Genomic DNA, 20,452 nt, shown 5'->3' on the forward strand with positions numbered 1-20,452 from the left:
TGATTTCATGATCTCACTCATTGAGGTAACATAACTAGAGAATTTATGAGGTTTCTTGCTCTCCCTGAAGGTTCCCTTTGGTGTTCCTTACATTAATGCTTCCTAAATCATCTTCGTAGCCCAAATTGGTCTCTTTCAATCATTGTTGGGTTCGTCTAATGGAGTAGTTTGATCGTCATTTTAAATCTCTTTATAAGTCCCCTCTAAGCCTCAAGAACATGATCCTCTTCCATATCTTTAAGACAATTTTGATCCTTTATCTCATGAGAGCTCTTGGATCTCCTAAAAGCAATGTCTTCCTTAGAAATGACATCTCTCCTAAGTTTGATTAATTTTTGTCTCCGTATGTATATTATGTAGGCTTTATATGTTTCATTATAACCTACAAATACTCCTTTCTTGCTTGAGGGTTCTAACTTGGACCTCTTTTATTTAGGCACATGAATGTAGACAAGACACCCAAAGATCCTTGGATGACTTATACTAGGTTTGATGTCAGTGCATGCTTCTTTAGGGGTTTTATTGTCTAGAAGTGAATTAGGACATCTATTTTGGATGTAGAAAGTTGTTCTAGATAAGACAAGATAATTTTATTAATGTCCAACAAAAGACCACAATGTGGGTCTATGGGACTGGAAGCTTACACCAAGAAGAAAGCAAACAAACATTTTTATGTTTTTATGTTTTGATCATACAACGTAGCTCTAGCATCTTCTACAATGGTCTTGTCTTTTTTTCAACTATCTCATTTTGTTAGAGTTACAAGGTACAGTAAACTCCCTCTTAATCCCAACACTCACATAGAACTCTTTAAAGATGTTTAAAGTATATATCCTCCCAATGTTTTGATTTTCTCCCTAGACATGTTTTCTACAAGAGCTTTGAATTCTTCAAACCTCATAAGGATTTCTTCACTCTTTACATTTAAGAAAGTATATCCAGTATCCTTAGAGAAATCATTTATAAAAATTATAAAGTATAAGAATTATCCTATAAAGGTTATAGGCATGTGTCCACATAAATTAGAATGAATTAGTTCTAGTACATTTTTAGATTTGCTAACACTAGTTTGAAAAATTCCTTTTGTATTCTTTCCTAGGGCACAACCTTTGCATGCTCCTTTATGAGTTTTTTTTAGTTTGGGCAAACCAATCGCCTTTTTTCTATTGAAGATAAGAGTGTGTGAATGAAGATGCCCTAATCTTGCACCAAATCTCACTTGAGTTTGAAGTCTCATGAATTAGGGCTTGAGTGGGATTAGTGCATAGTTTGTAAAGTCATTCATTGCCTATTCCTATAGTATGAGCCTTCTTGATAGTGGAGTTTTTTTGCCATGCCAGAACTTTGCCTTCCATAAAGGTTATTCTATACCCTTTGTCCTCAAAGTGTAGAAATGAAGGCTAGATTTCTTCTTTTTCCCGTCACAAGTAATACTCATGTGAGTTGAAGAGAGATACCTGATTCAAATTTATGGTGTTGGTTCCAATCTCGTTGACTGAGTAGTTAGAATCATCCCCAATAGTTACTTCCTCATTGGAATTTTCTACCAAAGTGTCCAGGTGTTTTCTAAATCGGTAATATGCCATAAGGGTTCACTATCAATCATCGAGGTGTTGAGTTGTTTTGAAACTTGATAATGTTGAATAAAAGACAAGTTTCTCTTATCATTTTACATGCTAGCTTTTTCATCTTTAGTAAAGGAGGTTTTTTGTTTTGTCATATCAAGACACATTACAGCATAATGTCCATACCTATCACATCTGAAACATTATATTTTAGATATGTCCTTCCTCTTCTTGGAAGAGCCTTTTCCAGAGGTATTTTTCTTCCTTTCTCATAAGAGCCAATGTCCAATACATGAATGTCTTCATTGATGGAATTTTGGTTGATCCCCCTGATATCAATTTGGATTCTTCTTGAATGCAATATGTTTTCAATCGATTGAACTTAGGGAGTTTTGAACATGCACTTATTGCTTGAATAAATGATTCCCGTGATGATGGGAATCCACATAGAGCAATCAATGTTAACTCCTTATTGTCAATCTGATGACCAATTGTGGAAAGTGATCTCTCCATTCAATGATCATCATAAAGTATGTTGTGATAGTTTCTCCCTTATTCATATTTGCATGATGAAGTTGTCTTTTTAATGTGAGAGCTCTAATGGTATTGTTTATTTCATACGCATCTTCAAGTGGTTTGAACATGTGGTATGTTGTCACATTTTGATATAATTGGAACATTGTGGTCCCAAACTGTATCTATAATCATTTCATAACCTTTTCATTGTTCTTATTCCATTGAATTTTCTCAAGATCATTTTGATCACTTTCTAGTTCAGGTATGTTTGCTTTTACAGATGAATCTAATTCATTTTCCTTCAAGATTAGCATAACCCTAAACTTCCATGATACATAGTTTGATGCTCCTTTAAGATGATCTTCAAATATGATTCCACTAGTCATTCTGAAGAATGGGAGGTGATTTATCTTTTAAGAGCAAATTGATATTCTAGATAATCTACCATCTCAAATTCAATTGAATCTTCCTTAATGAAGCTGTGAAACCATGTTAAAGTCGATTAGATTTATTGTTGATTACTAATGATTTCTCTTTTAAGAGCAAATTGATATTCTAGATAATCTACTATCTCAAATTCAATTGAATCTTCCTTAATGAAGCTCTGATACCATGTTAACGTCAATTAGATTTATTGTTGATTAGGAATGTAAATAATTTTTAATTCTAGTCTCTAGAATTTTGCTCTACTAATCTTCTAATTCTTTGCAGGTTGTTGCAAGAACAATGATGTGATGATTATTCTTATTTCCATAATACTTTAATTATTTCTAAACTTGAATCACAAAATTCTGAATATACAGAGAGACTGAATTCTAAATGAATTGCACTCATGTTTTGTGTACTTGTCATTTGGTCGATCTGATTTGGCTATATATTCATTTGAAAAGACATATCAATGGATAGACATTTCTCCACGTATGTACTTATGTTTTGTGTACTTATCATTTGGTCGATCGGATTTGGATATATATTCATTTGAAAAGACATATCAATGGATAGACTTGTCTCCACGTACATGGAGACAAGTCTCACCATTGCCATGTCTACATGTTGTTTCATAATTAGCATCTTTAGTCAAACTCTAATTGTTATCGGTGATATAGCTAATGTAATCAGACATTAATGGATGCAAATTATACACTATCAATGGTAGTAAATAACATTATCAATGGCAGTATGTAATGTCCAATATTGATTAAATCAACACTTGTTTAGATGGCAAGCATAATGATCTTCAATATCGATTAAATGCACATAGATAACTACATATTTATAGTCGGAAGGTAACTGCAATGATAATCATTTATCAAGTTGATTATCGTGAATGATAGTTTGCTTATCAAATAATCAATACAATGATTCATGGTTTAATATATAATTATGCATGTCTATTCACTATATATTGATATACATACATACATAGAACCATAGATCATTCTATTGATATGTATCATCCATGTTTATCTCACTAAAGCTATCATTACCAATATGGCTAAATAGCCAACTAAAACGTGTATAGACATATAAAGATGAATTTCAAAACAAAAAAACTATGTTCCCCTTGGTAAGATATATGTTTTACTTTTTTACTCTTGAAATTGCTATGTATTCAGAGTGGAAGGAATAATTTAGACCAGATATGAAGGGAATGAAGATTGAAAAGGAAGAGTGGGAGAGAAGCAGGACTAAAGGCAACGAGGGTAATTATCGAAGGACAATCCTCATTTAACCCATAAAATTCTAAAGCAAATTCTCTTTTATGTTTACAGGAAACCAAGAATGAATCTAATTTTTCAAGCAGCATTAGGTATCCCTCGAGATGAAATAATGTTTACACTATACAAAAGATGTACAACAATATCAAAATACACCAGACACAACATTTAGAAAATCTTAACAATAAACTTTTCCCAACTATGAGCTCGAGAATGATCGGTTTTGTTGATAGAAAACCTCAGCAGCATTATTGGTAAGAAATGTTGAATGCTGTGATATTTATAACAAATGCGTTTTTTCTTCTTTTAAATTAGATGTGAAGCCTGGAATCAGACTAGACACTACTTGAAGATTAGTAGTAAACAATCCTAACACTAACAAATTTACAGTTAGAATAGTATTTATAATGTTTTGAATTTGTCAGCCCACCATTGTTCGCTTCCTACCACGCAAACGAACTGCAAAACAAACCACAAATATCTGCATGAGTGCAGGAATAAAAAAGGGTCAATTTTATATACTAAAACCTATTCAGTACAGAGCTGGAAACAAAGATGGCCCACAACAGTGAAATGGTTTTTATTCTAAGAAGCCTGTTCGGCACACATTGGACTAAATGAGGTAAAATCAACCTCAGTAATCTTCACATAGATTTAAATATATATAGCAGAAGGATTATGATGCTGTATCAGGATTCCACTGCATGGTTTTTAGGTCAAACTCTTTTGACCTATATATCACATGAACCCACCTCTCATAATTCCCAAGATCAAGCTCACTTAACAAGTTAGCACTCATTGCATTTAGGTGATGTTGGATTACATACATACTTTGAACATGATTCCAAATACATGGAGTTGAATTAACAAGTTTGCTCACTGTAAGCCAGGGTTTAAAGTTTGTGCAGACAGAACACAGCTGACTGTATTTTCTATTCTTGACTGGGAATGCCGAAGGGATAGTTGATATACAATATTGAAGCCACCAGTCATGAAAGTTACACAGTGATTCTGAAAGTAGAGACTATTTATATTTATCTCAGTGTTTTTCATAACTCACATCACAGGATTAGAAACTCCAAATTCTGGTTCTAAAATTTGTGTGTCAGTGCTGGTATCTGTAATGTAGTGAAGAAGACAAAGCCATATGTAGAGTTCTTCAGCAGAAATACCAACATGCGATGCCTTCCACGCATACTATGGGCTCGGTACGACAGAATTATAGTTGGATCACTATTTCTCAGAATCTCAGCACACAAAGATTCCTGAATTTTTGTTGGGTTACTAATTTGTTCAAGCATAATATAATATATTACTTCTAAACCTTCAAAAAGCTTCAAGCAGAGACAGTGCATTTGTTATTATTTATATGTTGATGGATGAGCAGTTACATTTTCTCATATATACATAAACTGTATGTCTGGAAATGCCACGTAAAAAGTGGTTCATAGTTCTGCCACAACATTCATTTGATTTATACATCAGGGGATTTTTAGATCAGTTCTAATTTAATTTTATAAACAAAAATTGGTTACAGCTGGCCACGCATGGAAGGAGACAAATTAGAAAATATGATGTTTATCGTACTCTCCTTCTGACCAATATATTTCAATGCAAAGAAGATTAGATTATTAAACATGGTCAAGAATCTTAAGAATTCATTTTGAATCTGATGCAACTTGCTAATGATGGTGTCCAGGTTGGAAAACTGGCAAGAAGTTAAGAGAACTATCCTACAGTTCTAATATCCTAATTTTCATTCCTATAAATGTCTTTGTTTGGCTTCAAAAATATTAAGAAAAATTCTTCCTGAAATATAGAGCGGTTTTGTGCCAAGTATGAAATGTTTTATAAGAAGAATACTTGAAGGAAGAATGTTGTATGTGTTGAAAGGAAGCAAATTCTGTGAGTGAGGAAGTGCTAACAGAAAGTAAAGAAGCTGCATTGTCATATTGTTACAGAGTGTTGAGACTTTGCAAAGTATGAGCAATCAGCAGAGTCTGAATACAAACATTGGGTCCCGAATAACTCAGATCCCTCTCAGTTATTAATTTCAGAAGTCTGATAATCATTTTAGTCCAAAAGTTTAGTCAAGATACTACAGATAAATCTATATTGTTATCAATTTTCAAATTCTATCAGCTTAAATTGCTCTTCAGTTTGAAGTCTTTTACAAAAGATTTCGCAGAAGAGTATTGTTATGTGATCTGCTTGATCAGATCAATTTGCAGGATAAAATATCAGATTTTTGGTGGAGTCATTTTCAGTATTGTCTAACTTTACAAAAGTGATATAGAGGCATTTCTAATTCGAAATCAGACTAAAGAATGTTTGCAGAGATCAGGATTGCTTTGTTATATCAGAATCCTAGTTTGATCATTGTGTAAAAAGATAGTTTGATCATTGTGTAAAGAGACAGATCAGATTTGAATGTTCTGAGTTAACTCTCAGTTTGAATTTATTTGTTGCAAAAGTTGATGCTTTCAGTCGTCTATGTTGGGGTTTAGGTTGGTGTAAAAAGGAATTAAAGGGTTTGGAGACTCCTTAGGGTTGGAGCACTTAAAGTTATAATCGGATTAAGATTCATGAGGTTAGATTAGGACTGTAGTTTTCTCCTGCATTGGGTTCCATGCCACATGCTTGTGCATTGTTGTTTGGTTTCTTGATTGTTATAATGTTCTGTTTTGATCAAATCAAATTGAAGCAACAACAAATTGAATACTGGACGAAGGTTTATTCACTGCTAATTCACCCCACCCCCCAAAATTCTAAGCGGAATCCTTCATGCCCGACCCCTACCATGGAAAAGGGCTAACCCAGAACAGCGCCGGGACAGGCCTATAATTTCTATGGCCTTCGCCTAGAGCATATTGTATGCGTAACATGCCTTAGGCCCCATAGAATAGTAGGGCATCACCATTCTTCCTGTTTAAGTCCTAGCCTCACTGCAACTTCAGGCATTATCATACCCTGACCATCCTCCCTTCAACCAAAAATTAGGTGGAAAAAGCAGCAGCAGGATCCATCCCACCCCTAGCAACCCTAGTAGTAGCCCCCTCTTCATAGTGAATCTGAGGTCTTCAGGTGATGCTCTTGGGAGAAAAGCATCAGGACTTCCCAGGAGGTCAGTCGTCTCAATACCACCTAAACATGGAGTTCCGCAAATGTGAGCTAAGGGGAATCCATAATGAATGGCTCATGAGGCACAATTTATTACAAATGGGGTGAGGTATGCTAAATGGGCTTAATCTTGAGAAGTATTGGGATGGGTGACTTAAGCACACTTGAGTCAGAGTTGTAATAGGTTAGATAAATATGTATGCTCGAGCCAGAGTAGTACATGGTTGACTTTCAAAAAGTCCAACACTTGTATCCCATAAACTAAGTGGACCATTCATACTCATGAGAGATGGATTCATGTGAAAAATTACCCATGAAATATAGCCAAATGAATTTGACTCAAACTATATGGTTAAATCATGATAAAAATATAATAATTGGCACACTGCTAAAAAAAAAGAAAAAAAAAAGAAGAAAATATTTATTTTTCAAATTTGGAAATTTACACCTAAATTATTGATAACCACCATAGGTTTCCACGAATCTCAGGTTTACCTTGAGCTAGCTTGTTAAGGGTGGCAGACCATTGCTTTGATGATTTTCTGTAAGAAGCAAGTACTCTTTCCATCTGCACACCAACAAATTATGAAATCAATTAGCATCTTTCAATAAATATTAGATCAAGCTATCAACCGCTATGCCAATACAAGCATAGAAACATAAGATACATTGACAACAGAGAGAAAGCATGTCCCATTGAAAAGTATTTATGTTCATGCTACTTACAACATTCCCGCTAGAAGAATGCATTGACAACAATGCTCTCTCAAGTACATATAAATCCACAGCCTTATCTTCTGGCAATGTAGAGTTGAAACTAAGACCGAAATCAATCAAGATCTGTTCCAGAAACATGATAAAATACTGATGATTAATTTCCACTAAGCATCATCTGAATCAACGACAATATCATCATGCTAAAACATCAAATATGTTTTCCTAAGTCTCTGAAAATCAGCTACCCATTAATTTAATTTGAGTTGATTGGCTCTTTCTCTCTAGAAACAAATCTTTATATGGGATAATGGGACTCATAGAGCTACCCAAGCAAGAACCTCCTTTCATCCTTGTCTCAACAGTGGAAGTATCAAGCACATTTTAGAACGATGGATTCACATACAAATGGAGACATGCCAATCAGGTGTGATCCCTGTTCACATAATATTGCTGAGGTCTTGCAGTACTCTTTATAATGGCTATCATGGATATACTTCTCTCTTAATTTACATCTGAAGTAGTACTAGCTATCTCATCGAATTGGAATAGATCTAGGAATCATAAACCAGAAATGCATAATTTTTTTAGTTAGTGCAGGGGACTCAAGAATTTATATATATTTTAGGAAGTTATTTCTAAACAATAATCACACGATGGTATTGCAGAAGCTAAGGGTTGAATATTGGTGAAAAAAGACTGTCTACTGCAAACAAGTTAGGATGACAATAACGCATGTCAGGAAATTTTTTAGAGTGTTTAGACAATATTCTAAGAAGAATATATTTCAAATTTGATTATGTTGATGTTCATATATGAACAGGAGACAATATAAAAAGCGAAAGGCCAATTTATCGTCTTCAATTTCTTTAAAAGTTGATGTACATGAAAGTGAAAATAGATGTAAATAGATATATTTGGTTGTCAAACTAACTGCTTTATAATCAATACAGAGCATCGTGCATTGCATGAAACAATACAACATTTTGTGCAATAACTACTTGAGTATATGTTACAGTGACACCTGAGGTGGTGAAGAACATTAAGCAGTTAGTCATATAGATATTTAGAAACAAAAGAGACATTGAAGCGATGGGAATCCTTCAAAGAATGCCCATACTCAAGACTGAAAAAGAACCTTAGAGCTCTGGGGTCTGCAATTGAGCATCTCACTCGATAGAGATACTGTTTAAGTTATAGTGCCTGGTCTAACCATCCTATAAGATAAGGATAGGAAATTCAATTTCAAGAGATATTTTAGGGAATAAGTTCAAATTTAAATTTTACTACATGGGAAATGTTCAAATATGCTATTAGAACCACTAAAATAGGTAATGTGTTTCTGGTTTATTGTGAATTATCAAATCCGTACTCCCATGCTTGGGATTGACAAAGAATCATAGACCTAAGGGGTCTGCATTTAAGCATCCCACTAGGTATTGATAGAGTGTTCAATTTATAGCATATCAGGTTTTACCATCTTGTAGTCTGTAGAAAAGGATAGAAAATTCAACTTCAAGAAATATTTCAGGGGATCTTGTACAATCAGTAGTTTGAACTTAACTTTTACTAAACGGGGAATGTTTGAATCGGCTATCAGACACTAAACTAAAATAGTTAATGAGTCATTCGTCCTTTGTGAATTGTAAAGTGCATGCTGCCCATACTCAGCAGTCGCATAAAACTATAGAACTCATCTGCATATAAGAATCACATTAGATAGGGGTAGATTGTTCAATTAATAGCATATCTGGTCTTAACATACTATTAAGTATTCCAATAAGCTATCGAACACTAAACTAAAATAGTAATAAGACATTGGTCTATTGTAAACTCTCAAATGCATGCAAGTTGATTTGAACAAAAGTGGACTCTTGGAGAGGTTAAAGCCTTAAAGGTCATAGGCAAAGACAATAAATAGGTCGTAACTAGTCATGCAAAGGTGGAGGGTATCAAGATTGTAATAAATTGCATGTGGGATCAGACTCCATAAACATCACTACATTCCTCACAATTCATGATGCAAAATCTTGTTTTTGTGTTTCATTCTCTATGCAATAGCTCTGCCAAAATACAATGAGGAATCTTTAAAAACAGCATCATACCAACTGTTTGGAATCACCATGAATTATCATATTTGATGTGGTTAGATCGCCATGCACCAAGCCTCCATCATGTAACTGTCCAACAGCTCTACCTATCTGCACAGCAATGTCCTCTATTTGTTCCCCTGATGTCAAGACTAACCTTATTACTCAATGGTTTCTTCTTTCAGCTTGGAAAGGGCATGAAAATTACTAAAATATGGGGCTAAAGGAATATCAAATAGAATCAAGGAAGCAGATATTGTGTAAAATGTACATAAGATATTATCAAGCAAGCAATTATGAAATGCGTATAAGTGACATCATCAAAGTGAAATAATCAATCATGTTGGATGTGCAAATTCCTAAAAATGTGTACCATAACCAGGAATTGACCCTGCTTGCAGAAGCACCTCTTTGACAGATGGACCATCTATGTATTCAAAGGTAAGCGTATGCAACTCCGAATCCAGAGCAAAAAGAGTGGGAGTTGCAACTCCAAGCCTTCTAGCCTTGGTCATACTTCGTGCTTCCTATACATTTTAATTCAAATCATTTCAGTTGTCTTACGTGATTGTCAATATAACATAACAACGAAAACTGAAATTTGGTAATTCTTTGTATATCCTGACCCCATAAAGACGTTTTATGGTCAACTTTGAATCCAAAATAGGATGCCTATACTTCTTTGAAAAACGCTCCTTAACAATGGCCCTTCTTCCCATAAATATACTCTCAAATATTCTCTGCATGCAAGAACCCAATTTACCTAAGAAAAAGAGAGAATATAAAAGAGCAAGGTTGAAACAAGATTAAGGAAATAATTACATAACTAAGGAATAGCACTCACACCCTCTGCACCCTGCTTGAACAGTTTTCCCAATGGCATTGGTTCGTCCTTGCACTCCATCTCCATGACTAATTTATGTACAAGTTTTGCTCAATATAGTACAGATTACCTTGATCTTGATTGTTGGATGGATATCAATTTTACAAGAATTAGAAAACAATATTCCTGTATGCACAAAGCACCAAATGCAGGTTAATTGCAATTATGATTATAATTGAAAAACTTGGACTTGGCAAAAACTTAGCGACCCAAAAATTTCAAAAAATTGGACTTTGCAATATCTTCACACACTCTTTAACATTCAAAAATACATAAATATGCAAGAAAAAAATTTAAACATCCCAAAACACAGATTTTTTGAAGGTCCAAGGTAATGCTCCTTTTGTACCCTGAAGCTTATGCAATTTTTTATCCAATTGTTAATGTAATGCCAATTATCCCTCTGTTCTTTTTTTTTTTAGCCTCGTAAGTTTTTGATAACGATAATCTTACAAAAAGTCATGTGCTAGCCAGCAGTGGAAAACTTCAATATGGATGGGGGGCAAGTTATTCTAAACTGTCGAACAACTATATCCAGAACAATACAACTATATACCGACTACCTTAGAATTGTAGGGGCTGCCATTAATCAGCTTGCTAGCTTCTATAATAGATCCCTCTGCCATTAATTTGTACATAAAGCGCAAATTCATTTCACAATAAGCCAATGTGATTATAAATTACATATCTGCATTAATAATTCAAATTTCATTTGTGCTAGACATGGTTCCAAAACAACTTTTACTTTTTTCTGTTTAAGACCGGACTAGGGTCTGGGATTCATAGCCCTCAGAGGCAGTACCCCTCATGGGGCTCTGGGGCAGAGTCCCAGCTTTTGATGGCTGAAGACAGTGACCTTGGCATTCAACCTTCATGTTGCTGCTTGAATTCTCCAAAGAAAAGCTCTAATGTTCAAAATAATCAATGCAATAATGATCTGGATTTTATTTTTTGGTGGCAGAACCTTATGCATAAATGATTGAGTTTTTTGTCCCAATTGGCGCATATATATATATATATATATTCAAAAGTCATAATAATATATGTACATATTAATATTGAACACCCTACCCCAGCCAACTAATTATGAGAAAAATAAAAAATCGGTGAAGCAACAAACCCGAATTTAAACCAGTGACAAAGGAATGCACCGACTATTCAAAATGAGAATGCCGCATCTCCTTCAAATGTACTCAGATTCAAAATTCAGATTAAGAGATGGACCAGTAAGCTGGACTCCCAAACAATTATGCAGTGTCACACTATCCACAAACTCTCCTTTAAGATTTAACTAATATCTTGATAGAGCATCCTTGAAGATAGGGAAACATCCATAGTAACACAGGCAAGCCTCCCCGCTGTTTTTGGGGGCTGCACCTCAGACAGGGACGCACCTAGGATGGGGGGACGGCGTTCCTGTGTCCCAAGCACCGCCACCCAAACATCGCCAGAAGGGGGAAGTCCTCACATCCTTGCTAGGGACGTGGGGGACGAGGATGTGTCTCTTGACCCAGCAGCAGCCAGCCATCCCAATGAAAAAGTGCAAAAAAAAAAAAAAAATTCAAAGGTTTTGTTAAATTATTTTTTAATGTTTGGTAACCCTAGGGTGTGTGGGGCCCATCTAGAGGTTGAAAACCCATTAAGTCTCTTTGTTTTCTGATTTCTATTCATTTCATGGTTGTCTAGTTTTAGCAACAGCAGCAAAAAGGAGAGTGAAGAGCTCATAGAAGGGTGCTTAATTGAGTGAAGAGAGTGTGTGGAAGGCAAAGAGGAGTAAGGAGGAGCAAGAAGAAGAGGAGAAGCAAGATTTTTCAGCTTGATCAAGAAATTTGTGAAGCAAAAGGTAGGGTTTTCAAGGTTTTTTAATTTTATTTTTCTGATTTTTCAACTCAAGATCATTGTTTTTTGTTTCTAGTTTGTAACTTTTAGTGCTTAGTTGAATTTCATTTCTAAATTTTAGTAGATGTTTCTTGTTTCATTTCCGAATTTTTGTTGCTAGAATTTTACTTTTAAAAATTGTGATTTTGAAGAAGGGCATAGGCTGAAAGCGTGTATTTATTTTATATTTGTTTCATTTTGTGAAATGCGGTGTGAAAATGAGCTCCCAAGGTCATGCCTCAAATGGGTCAAATCACAATGATAATGAGATGGATTTAGAGGCTGATTCTCATAGTGATAGCAGCCAAGAAGATTATAAACCTGAGGTTGAACATGATGAAGAGAATGAAGAAACAGATTTAGAATCAACAGATAATTGGTCACCCGGTCCACTAGCAATAAATTGCCCCTCCACTCTTTTGGCAAAGTGGGCTAGGGGTAGTTATGACTCTAAATCTCCCCTCAAACAATTTGCAACAAGGATAACTGCATGGACAGCTATAGGTGGTGGTACAAGGAAGTGGAAATATAACATTTGTAAGACAGAATGGTTCAAGAGCATCACTAGAGTGAATGCACATTTCCTCTTTTAGATAGGAAAAGGTGTGGGTCCATGCAAGTTTTCAACGAAATCAAAAAATTTGCATTACAAAATTGAGTTCATCAATCTTTGGGGTGTTCCAGATGACTTGGGAATTGAGGTACCTACCACCTTGAGTGGTAGGCAACAAGTTTAGAGTCTTCAACAGGCTTATGAGCAGGGGCAGCCACGTTATTCTACTTCTAGTCCTAGAGATAGACCACAGCAAATACCTATGGCTTTATCATTTGCAAGGGCAGCCTCAGGTCCTTCTACATCTAGTGCTATTCCTGAAGCACAATCCAACAAGGGGAAAAGAAAGGTGTCATCTAAAAGTAACCCCATTGCTGATTTATTTAATGCTCGCCTAAGAGATGAGATAGAGGAGGGCATTGGTAGATTTCCTTTTTCCAATGGCATACCTCTTCATGCGAAACGGTCTCCTTATTATAAGGCGATGATGCAACTGGTGGCAAGGAGAGGAGGATTGTCATTTGTGCCACCTGGTGAGTACAAATTTTGGACTACAATCTTGGATTAGGAGTTCGCCAAGATTGCTTTAGAGAAGGAGAACTTGAGGCCCGTTTAGGGAGTATGGTTGCATCATCATCATGGATAGGTGGATGGACATTAGGAACCGTCCACTCATCAATATCATCATGCACAAAGGGGCCATTTTTTTTCAAGGCTATTGATTGTTTAGTGCATCGAAAAGATGTTGATTTTCAATTTCATATACTTTGGGATGCTATTGAGGAGGTTGGGCCACAAAATGTGGTCCAAGTAGTGACAAATGTGGCACTTGTGTGTAGAGTCGTAGGGAGACTTGTTGAGAAAGCAAATAGACATATTTGGTGGATTCCATGTTATCAGCATGCCATGAACAATGCACTAAAGGACATGGGGAAGATTCCCTAGATTAAGGAAGTAGTGAGCGATTCTAGAGATGCGTAGATGTTTATTTGCAATTACCACACATCACATGCCCTTTTCAAGAGCTTCGCAAGGAAGGAGTTCTTGAAACCAGTTGAGACTTGATATGTATCCTACTTCATTCTATTGGAGAGAATGATTGGGTTGCAGGAGCCATTGCAACTCATGGTTATGACGAATGAGTGGAATAGGTGGGATGGGTCCAAGACAGAACAAGGGTTGAGGGTGAAAGAGATAGTAAAGAGTAATGTATTTTGGAATGATGCAAAATACATTGTCTCTTTCATCACTCCAATTTTTCAGGTCATCAAATATGGGGATGCAGATGCAGCTACTCTAGGAGAGGTGTACAAGTGCATTGATGTTATGCTTGGCTACATGAGGGCAAGTGTGCGAGAGAGGGACCCGAGTTTAGCATTTTACACTAAGCACATTTGGCCTATTATTCAGTGTAGATGGGGACAGCCTCAACACTGCCTTAAATATGGCTGCTTATGCATTGAATCTGAAGTGGTACATACCTAGGCCTGGGAGAGCTACACCACTGAATGATGATGAGGTAATCTATTATAAACTTCGAATTTGGTATACTTGCACTTGAAAGTTAGAAGTTAGTACACTTGCATTTATGAATATTTAATTTGTTAATTTACTGATTTTAAAATTTGAATTTCAAGTGAAGGAAGGATTTTTCAAGTGCATTGATAGGATGTATGAAATTGAGACAGCAAGGAAAGTTTGGACTGAGTGGAAAAAATTTGCTACTCTTAGGGGTTATCCAGCTGGAGCAAAGGCCAACATAAAAACAATGGCACAAGAGGATCCTATTTTGTGGTGGAATTGTCATGGACCAAATCAACAACCACCCTTGTCTGTTGACCTTATGGTCAAATCATTTGTTTATTAGTGACTTAACACTTAGTTGGTTTCATTGCTACCAAGCTCTACAGTAGCTACCAAGCTTACCATTCTTCTAGCAATGTTAACCAAGTGTTTCAGTTGCTACTGAGCTAGACAGATAGATTGTAGTTCATGCCGAGCATCTGAGACAGAATACAGTGCTTGCCAAGTTCTACAATGTCTATCGAGCTTCAAAGGCAATGTATAGTGTTACCCAAGCATAGCAATGGCTGCCAAGCTTTCCAGTAGAAGTGATGAAGATCTTAGTGTTAATCGAGCTTTGTAGTGCTAACCATGCATATTAGTGTCTACCGAGCTCACAGTGTTACCCAAGTGAATTCAGTGTTAACCAAGCCATGCAATGTCAATCGAGTGATTCAGTATCTGTCGAGTTTCTTAGTGTTCACCGAGTCACACAGTGTTGACCAAGTTCTTGCTACTTGAAGTGATCAGTATGGACAGAGCTTCAACATCAACCCAGTGCCAGAGTTTGTCGAGTATTGACAGTGTTTGTCGAGTGTCAGAACATCACCAAGTTGTCTTCAAAACCCGAGTTACAACAATGGGCTGACCTTGTGAATGTGAATTATGACGGATTTGGTATTAAAGCCGACTCCAGAAGGTAATTAAGTAGATTGATATATATATATAAAGTATTATATCATATCCAATAGAATGAAAATGTGAAGAAGTAAGAAGCAGATGAGTGCAAATTAGTGAAGGCTACAAGCAGTACAAGGTATAGCAAAGGCTTATCTATCACAGCAAGGTGATCGTTGTAATTCAAGCAATCTTATTCAACAAATCAAAGTTGCAAATCAGAGATCAGCCACTAGTTCATCCTGGCAGGTGCATCAATCAAATCCTCTAACAAGGTGGACTTAATAGTCTTATGCTAAATCTCCTAACAAAGTGCATACTTCATTGTATGTTTGTAAAATCCTTTCACAAGGTGGATTAATAGTCCTTATTGCTCCTAACAGGGCAAATCATTAGAAGTGACCAATTGTAAGCCTTAACAAGCCAACTTTATACTAAAGTACTAAAGCTTGTGAGTATTATCCCCACCCAAGTTTTACTTTCTATTTGGAAGATTTTTGAGTCACCATATCATGTGTTCATTCTTTCATCTATGCAACTAGTTTAGAATAATATATGAAAAATTAACTGGTGAAGTAAGTTTAAAATTTTATTGGTTCCTCATTCACCCCTCCCCTCTCAGTAACCTAGCCTACTCTACATTTCCAACAATTGATATCAGAGCCCTTGGCTCTCAAATCAGAAGTTTAACAACTTGAGAAAAGATCAAAGGCAATGGAGGTATACAAACTAGAAAAGGCTATTGAGAATGAGAAGTTGGATCTAGAATTGGCCAATGGAAATCTCAAAAAGGCAAAGGAGCATCTCTCTCAATCCTTGCAAAGAAGAAAGTAACTAGCAGTACAATTGAATGACAATCTCTACATTGATGAAAGAACTGAAGGCTCATGCCAAGAGAAAGGTTCAGATGAAGCTGATGCAGCAATCAAAGATCTACTTGAGAAAAATCTCAATCTTCAAGAAGAAGTCAGAAAGCTGAAAAGAGAGTTAGAAATCCGATCAGTCAGGACGTGTGAAAACTTGAAACAAATGGACAAAGTCAAAAAAGAGAAGGGATTGCTTACTAAAAAGATAGAAGAAAAAGACAATGAAATCCATCAACTGTCCCTTCAGTGAGCATATTTTATTGATCAACTCAGTGGTGCAAATAAAGAGCTTATGAACCTAAGATTAGAAAATGAAACACTGCAAAATGATCTCAGCATAGAAAAGCAAACCAATGAGAGGATGATGAAATCTCAAGAAAGCATGAATCATTTAAATAAGCAAAATCAGTACAAACACAAAGGTAAAGTTGGATTAGGATACACAGAAGAAGGTGAATCATCTCAGCAAGCAGCACAAAAGAATAAAAGACCTACTTGCAATCATTGTGGTAAGATAAGTCATACATCAAATAAGTGTTGGAGCAATGGTAAATCAAAGTTCAGTAGAAAGTGCTACAATAACAACAAACCAGGACAAATTGAAGAAGTGGAACCCAACAGAGCAAATTGTGAAAGCAATATTTGGTTGGGATTACAACACATGGTGCAGATGTCACTACTATGGTGAGTTTGGACACATTAGAGAAAATTGTGAAACATCATACAAGGAAAAGGGACACTACAAAGAGGTGTTTTGTTTGTAAAAAGCTTGGACATCTTGCCAAGAACTGTATGAACAGAGGAAGAGTTGAAGATAAAAAGAAAGCAAAGGCTGACAATATTAGAAGACTAACGAGGCAACAATGGGTGCAGAAACCTCCAAAGAATGCAAGCCAAAGTCCTGAAATTGTTGACACCCAAGTCAATGAGTTGGGTGACAATCATCTCAACTTAGACATCCATGGAGATTACTGGAACTAAGATTCAAAAGATGACATCTCACATCAATTCCAATTAGCAAGTAAACGATTCACATCAGCATTTAAGATGCATGAGAATCACTGAGCCATGATGACAGTTGAAAACCTTACCGAGCAAGGTCAGGTCGCAAGACCTTACCGAGCAAGGTCTATCTTTACGAAGTTCTGAATCTATCGAGTTGGAGACTACAAAGTACCAAGTTCAAACCAAGTGGTGGTAACTTTACCGAGTTAAAGGTGTCTTCCGAGCATTAAAGACCTAACCGAGTGGAGGACATGTCACTGAGCGAACATTTGACAAAGTATTAATGGCGATTGTAAAGACTAAAATTCGTTAAAAGGAGAAAATTGAATATATTGTTTCATCGCGAATTTCCAGTGCATAGAACAAAGAGCAATTTCAGAGCCCTCAAGCGATTTAAGTAGTTGTTGAAGATTTCTCCCGTGTTAGAAACCCTACTGAGCAATGGCATCTTCAACAGCAAAATTAAGAAAGGTTCAGAAATGTTGGCTCGTGGAGTTGATTGCAAGTCTCCTGCATTCAAATTAAGTCCAGCAATTGCAAAGGCACTTGACCATTTTGAAGCGCAATCTCAGATTCCACCAAAGATACTCCTTGTTCATGACATTCGTTCATTCTATCACTGCTCAATTTAAGAACTAAGAACCCTAGAAATGAATGAAGCATACAATGAGCTATGTATTGATGGTGTTCTAAAACCCGAGCATAAACATTTGGAGACGAAGGGTTTGATGCATATTTTACATATGCCGAGGGACTTCCAAGGGAAGTGGATCGGATTCATCTTGAGTCGTGTCCATGACATGCAGTTATGGTTAGATCACCCTATTGTAATAACAAAGAAGATGATACACAGGATCACTAGATTGCCCATGCTGAACAAAGCAAAGACCATGAAAACCCTAGGTCAGGTTGAATTGGCAAAGAAGACTCTTGCCGAGTGGGATAGCAGATGAATGAAACTGAGTAGAGTGACTGACATGGAATTGAAGTTTGGCATCCATGTGATCGCATACAAAATCTACAACTCAAGCCGGTTGAACATCTCATGTGAAGCAATCGACTTGGCCTACAAGGTGGTAAGTAACAATTTATCCTTTGACCTTGCCGAGCGACAGCTGAGCCAATTTGTTGATGCGAGTTTTTGTACCACTACATAACATATTAGTAATTGGATATCCGATACGGAGTATCAAAGATACAATTCCTCTCTTGAAAAGTTATTGCTCATGGGATATGAGAATAACTCCAATGTTTCTTACACTTGTCGATACTCGCTCAGTTTTATCGATGTGATTTGTTGGTAATCACGTAGGTAGCCTTACGCTATTCATTCGAGGATGACTTGAGTTTTGGTGGGATGATGGAGATGGTGGTTCGATATGGATGCTAGATGGTGCTGATGGAAAGTGATGGTGGTGGAGGGTGAACGGTTCTTACGACCAGTGTTTTTCTAACTTTCTTCTCCTAAATTCTAAGTCCTAAATTACTTGCTATCTTACTCCTACTCCTATGGATGGAAGACTAGCAAATGGACTAGGATCAAACCTAAAGAAAGTTATCCAATGGCCTCACTTCCACAAGTGCAATGATTCAAAAGAAAAAATAAACTAGTTTGCCACGCAAGGCTTCCCAACAAGCCGCTAGAATGCTAGTGGTCTAGTAGTGATCCCTATCAAACACATACTAATGCTACCATGCAACTATCCATCTACTTTACTCTTACTTAGCAACTTGAAATGAAATTTGCTTCAACAACTTGAAAAGAAATTTACTCTGACTATTTAGAAGTAGAAACCATGCAATAATACCAAAGGCCCTTAATCACCATGCAAGTCACAACAATGAGAAAGAAAGCGATTTTGGCATTATCTTATGCAACAATTTTCTCTGACCCTTACAAATGAGAGCAAATGGCCTTTTATAGATGCCAAAATTACAACGAACAGTAGAGATCAAAGGAAAAACTGACGATCCAGATTGAATTCTAGAAACCCTAATTAGGGTTGCCACCACATCGGCCAATGAGAAGACGCCACCTCATCAATGAACCAATGAAAAAAGTGGAAAAGTGGCAACCAATGAGAAGGCACCAAATGACAGCCAATCAAAAATAGACACTTGTCCTATTCTAGAAGAAAAAGAAATTGCCACTTGGGCTTACATTAAATGATCTTCTAATATAACTCTTCCCTTTTCTTTTGTTCTTTTAGCTAAGGCGATGAAACTAGCTAGCCTTTCGTTGAATTCCTCGATAGGAGGACAAGGTGTGTGCTTCATCTTGAGTTCAGTTGATTTCACCATACTGCTTACTACTTGTAATGTCTTCTCATGATCTTTTTCATATTCCTTTGCGAATCCAATAAAAACATTTAGGGAGGAAAGGGTGTTCAAATGTTTCTTCTTGATGGCAACCTTTCCTAGCTCATCCAATCTCGATCCAAGTCTTGGCTCATTGATATCTTCTTCTCTAATGTCTTTGAAATCAAGCGTCATCCTGACATCACTCATCACGGTTGAAATGGAAGTGTTGACACTTGGGCTGTGTTGTGCAACCACCTTCTATATCTCTTTTTTGCCAAGGGGGATTGTCCTTCCTTTAGTCTGTCCTTTACCCATATCATGTCTACTGTACCGATATTGGTGTCAGTTATTCGCTTCATTTTCGAGAAGAAAAGTGTTTTGGGCATCATATCCTCTTTGTCTTTCTTAGTATTTGTCCCCTTGGGATTCTTGCTTGTACTAACATCCTCCATCTCGTTGCCCTATTACGGGATGGTAAAGTGGTGGACAATTAGACTAGCAGAACCAAGGGAGGCAATCCTTAGACTAGAACGAAAGAAGTCAGCCAAGCTTAAAGACCCCTTTCAACTCTAAATGATTAAAAGTCACCTCTACCAATAGCCGAATCTTGACTCTTTTGGAACTTAGGATCAGACCCTGAGAATTTCAAACCCTCTTGCAAATCAGAAATTTGAAGACTTGAAACTGTCCACCATTTGTCCACAAAAATTCAGAGCTTTGATCATGTATTTCTCCCCCAAATTAAAGCCACCCAGATCTGATGTAAAAAAAAAAATACAGTCC

The 20,452-nt window shown here is 36.4% G+C and overlaps 1 protein-coding gene across 3 annotated transcripts in view; it reads right to left on the minus strand.

Annotated features, from left to right (window-relative positions):
- Positions 1-3,864: 3,864 nt before the first annotated feature.
- Positions 3,865-20,452, minus strand: part of LOC149555063 (uncharacterized) — a 40,749-nt gene continuing 24,161 nt past the window's right edge. For all 3 annotated transcript variants that reach the window (XM_089829096.1, XM_089829098.1, XM_089829097.1), the window contains exons 2-8: positions 10,568-10,732; positions 10,350-10,463; positions 10,097-10,250; positions 9,739-9,863; positions 7,646-7,759; positions 7,415-7,487; positions 3,865-4,258 (exon numbers count right to left, since the gene is read on the minus strand). In XM_089829096.1, the coding sequence (XP_089685222.1) occupies positions 4,221-4,258; positions 7,415-7,487; positions 7,646-7,759; positions 9,739-9,863; positions 10,097-10,250; positions 10,350-10,463; positions 10,568-10,633 (684 nt within the window). In that variant the 5' untranslated portion in view covers positions 10,634-10,732 and the 3' untranslated portion in view covers positions 3,865-4,220. The remainder of the gene's footprint in view (positions 4,259-7,414; positions 7,488-7,645; positions 7,760-9,738; positions 9,864-10,096; positions 10,251-10,349; positions 10,464-10,567; positions 10,733-20,452) is intronic.

This window comes from Cupressus sempervirens, chromosome 5, assembly GCF_028749045.1.
Source record: "Cupressus sempervirens isolate cs-2001-9-10 chromosome 5, ASM2874904v1, whole genome shotgun sequence".
In the NCBI taxonomy this organism is placed as follows: domain Eukaryota; kingdom Viridiplantae; phylum Streptophyta; class Pinopsida; order Cupressales; family Cupressaceae; genus Cupressus; species Cupressus sempervirens.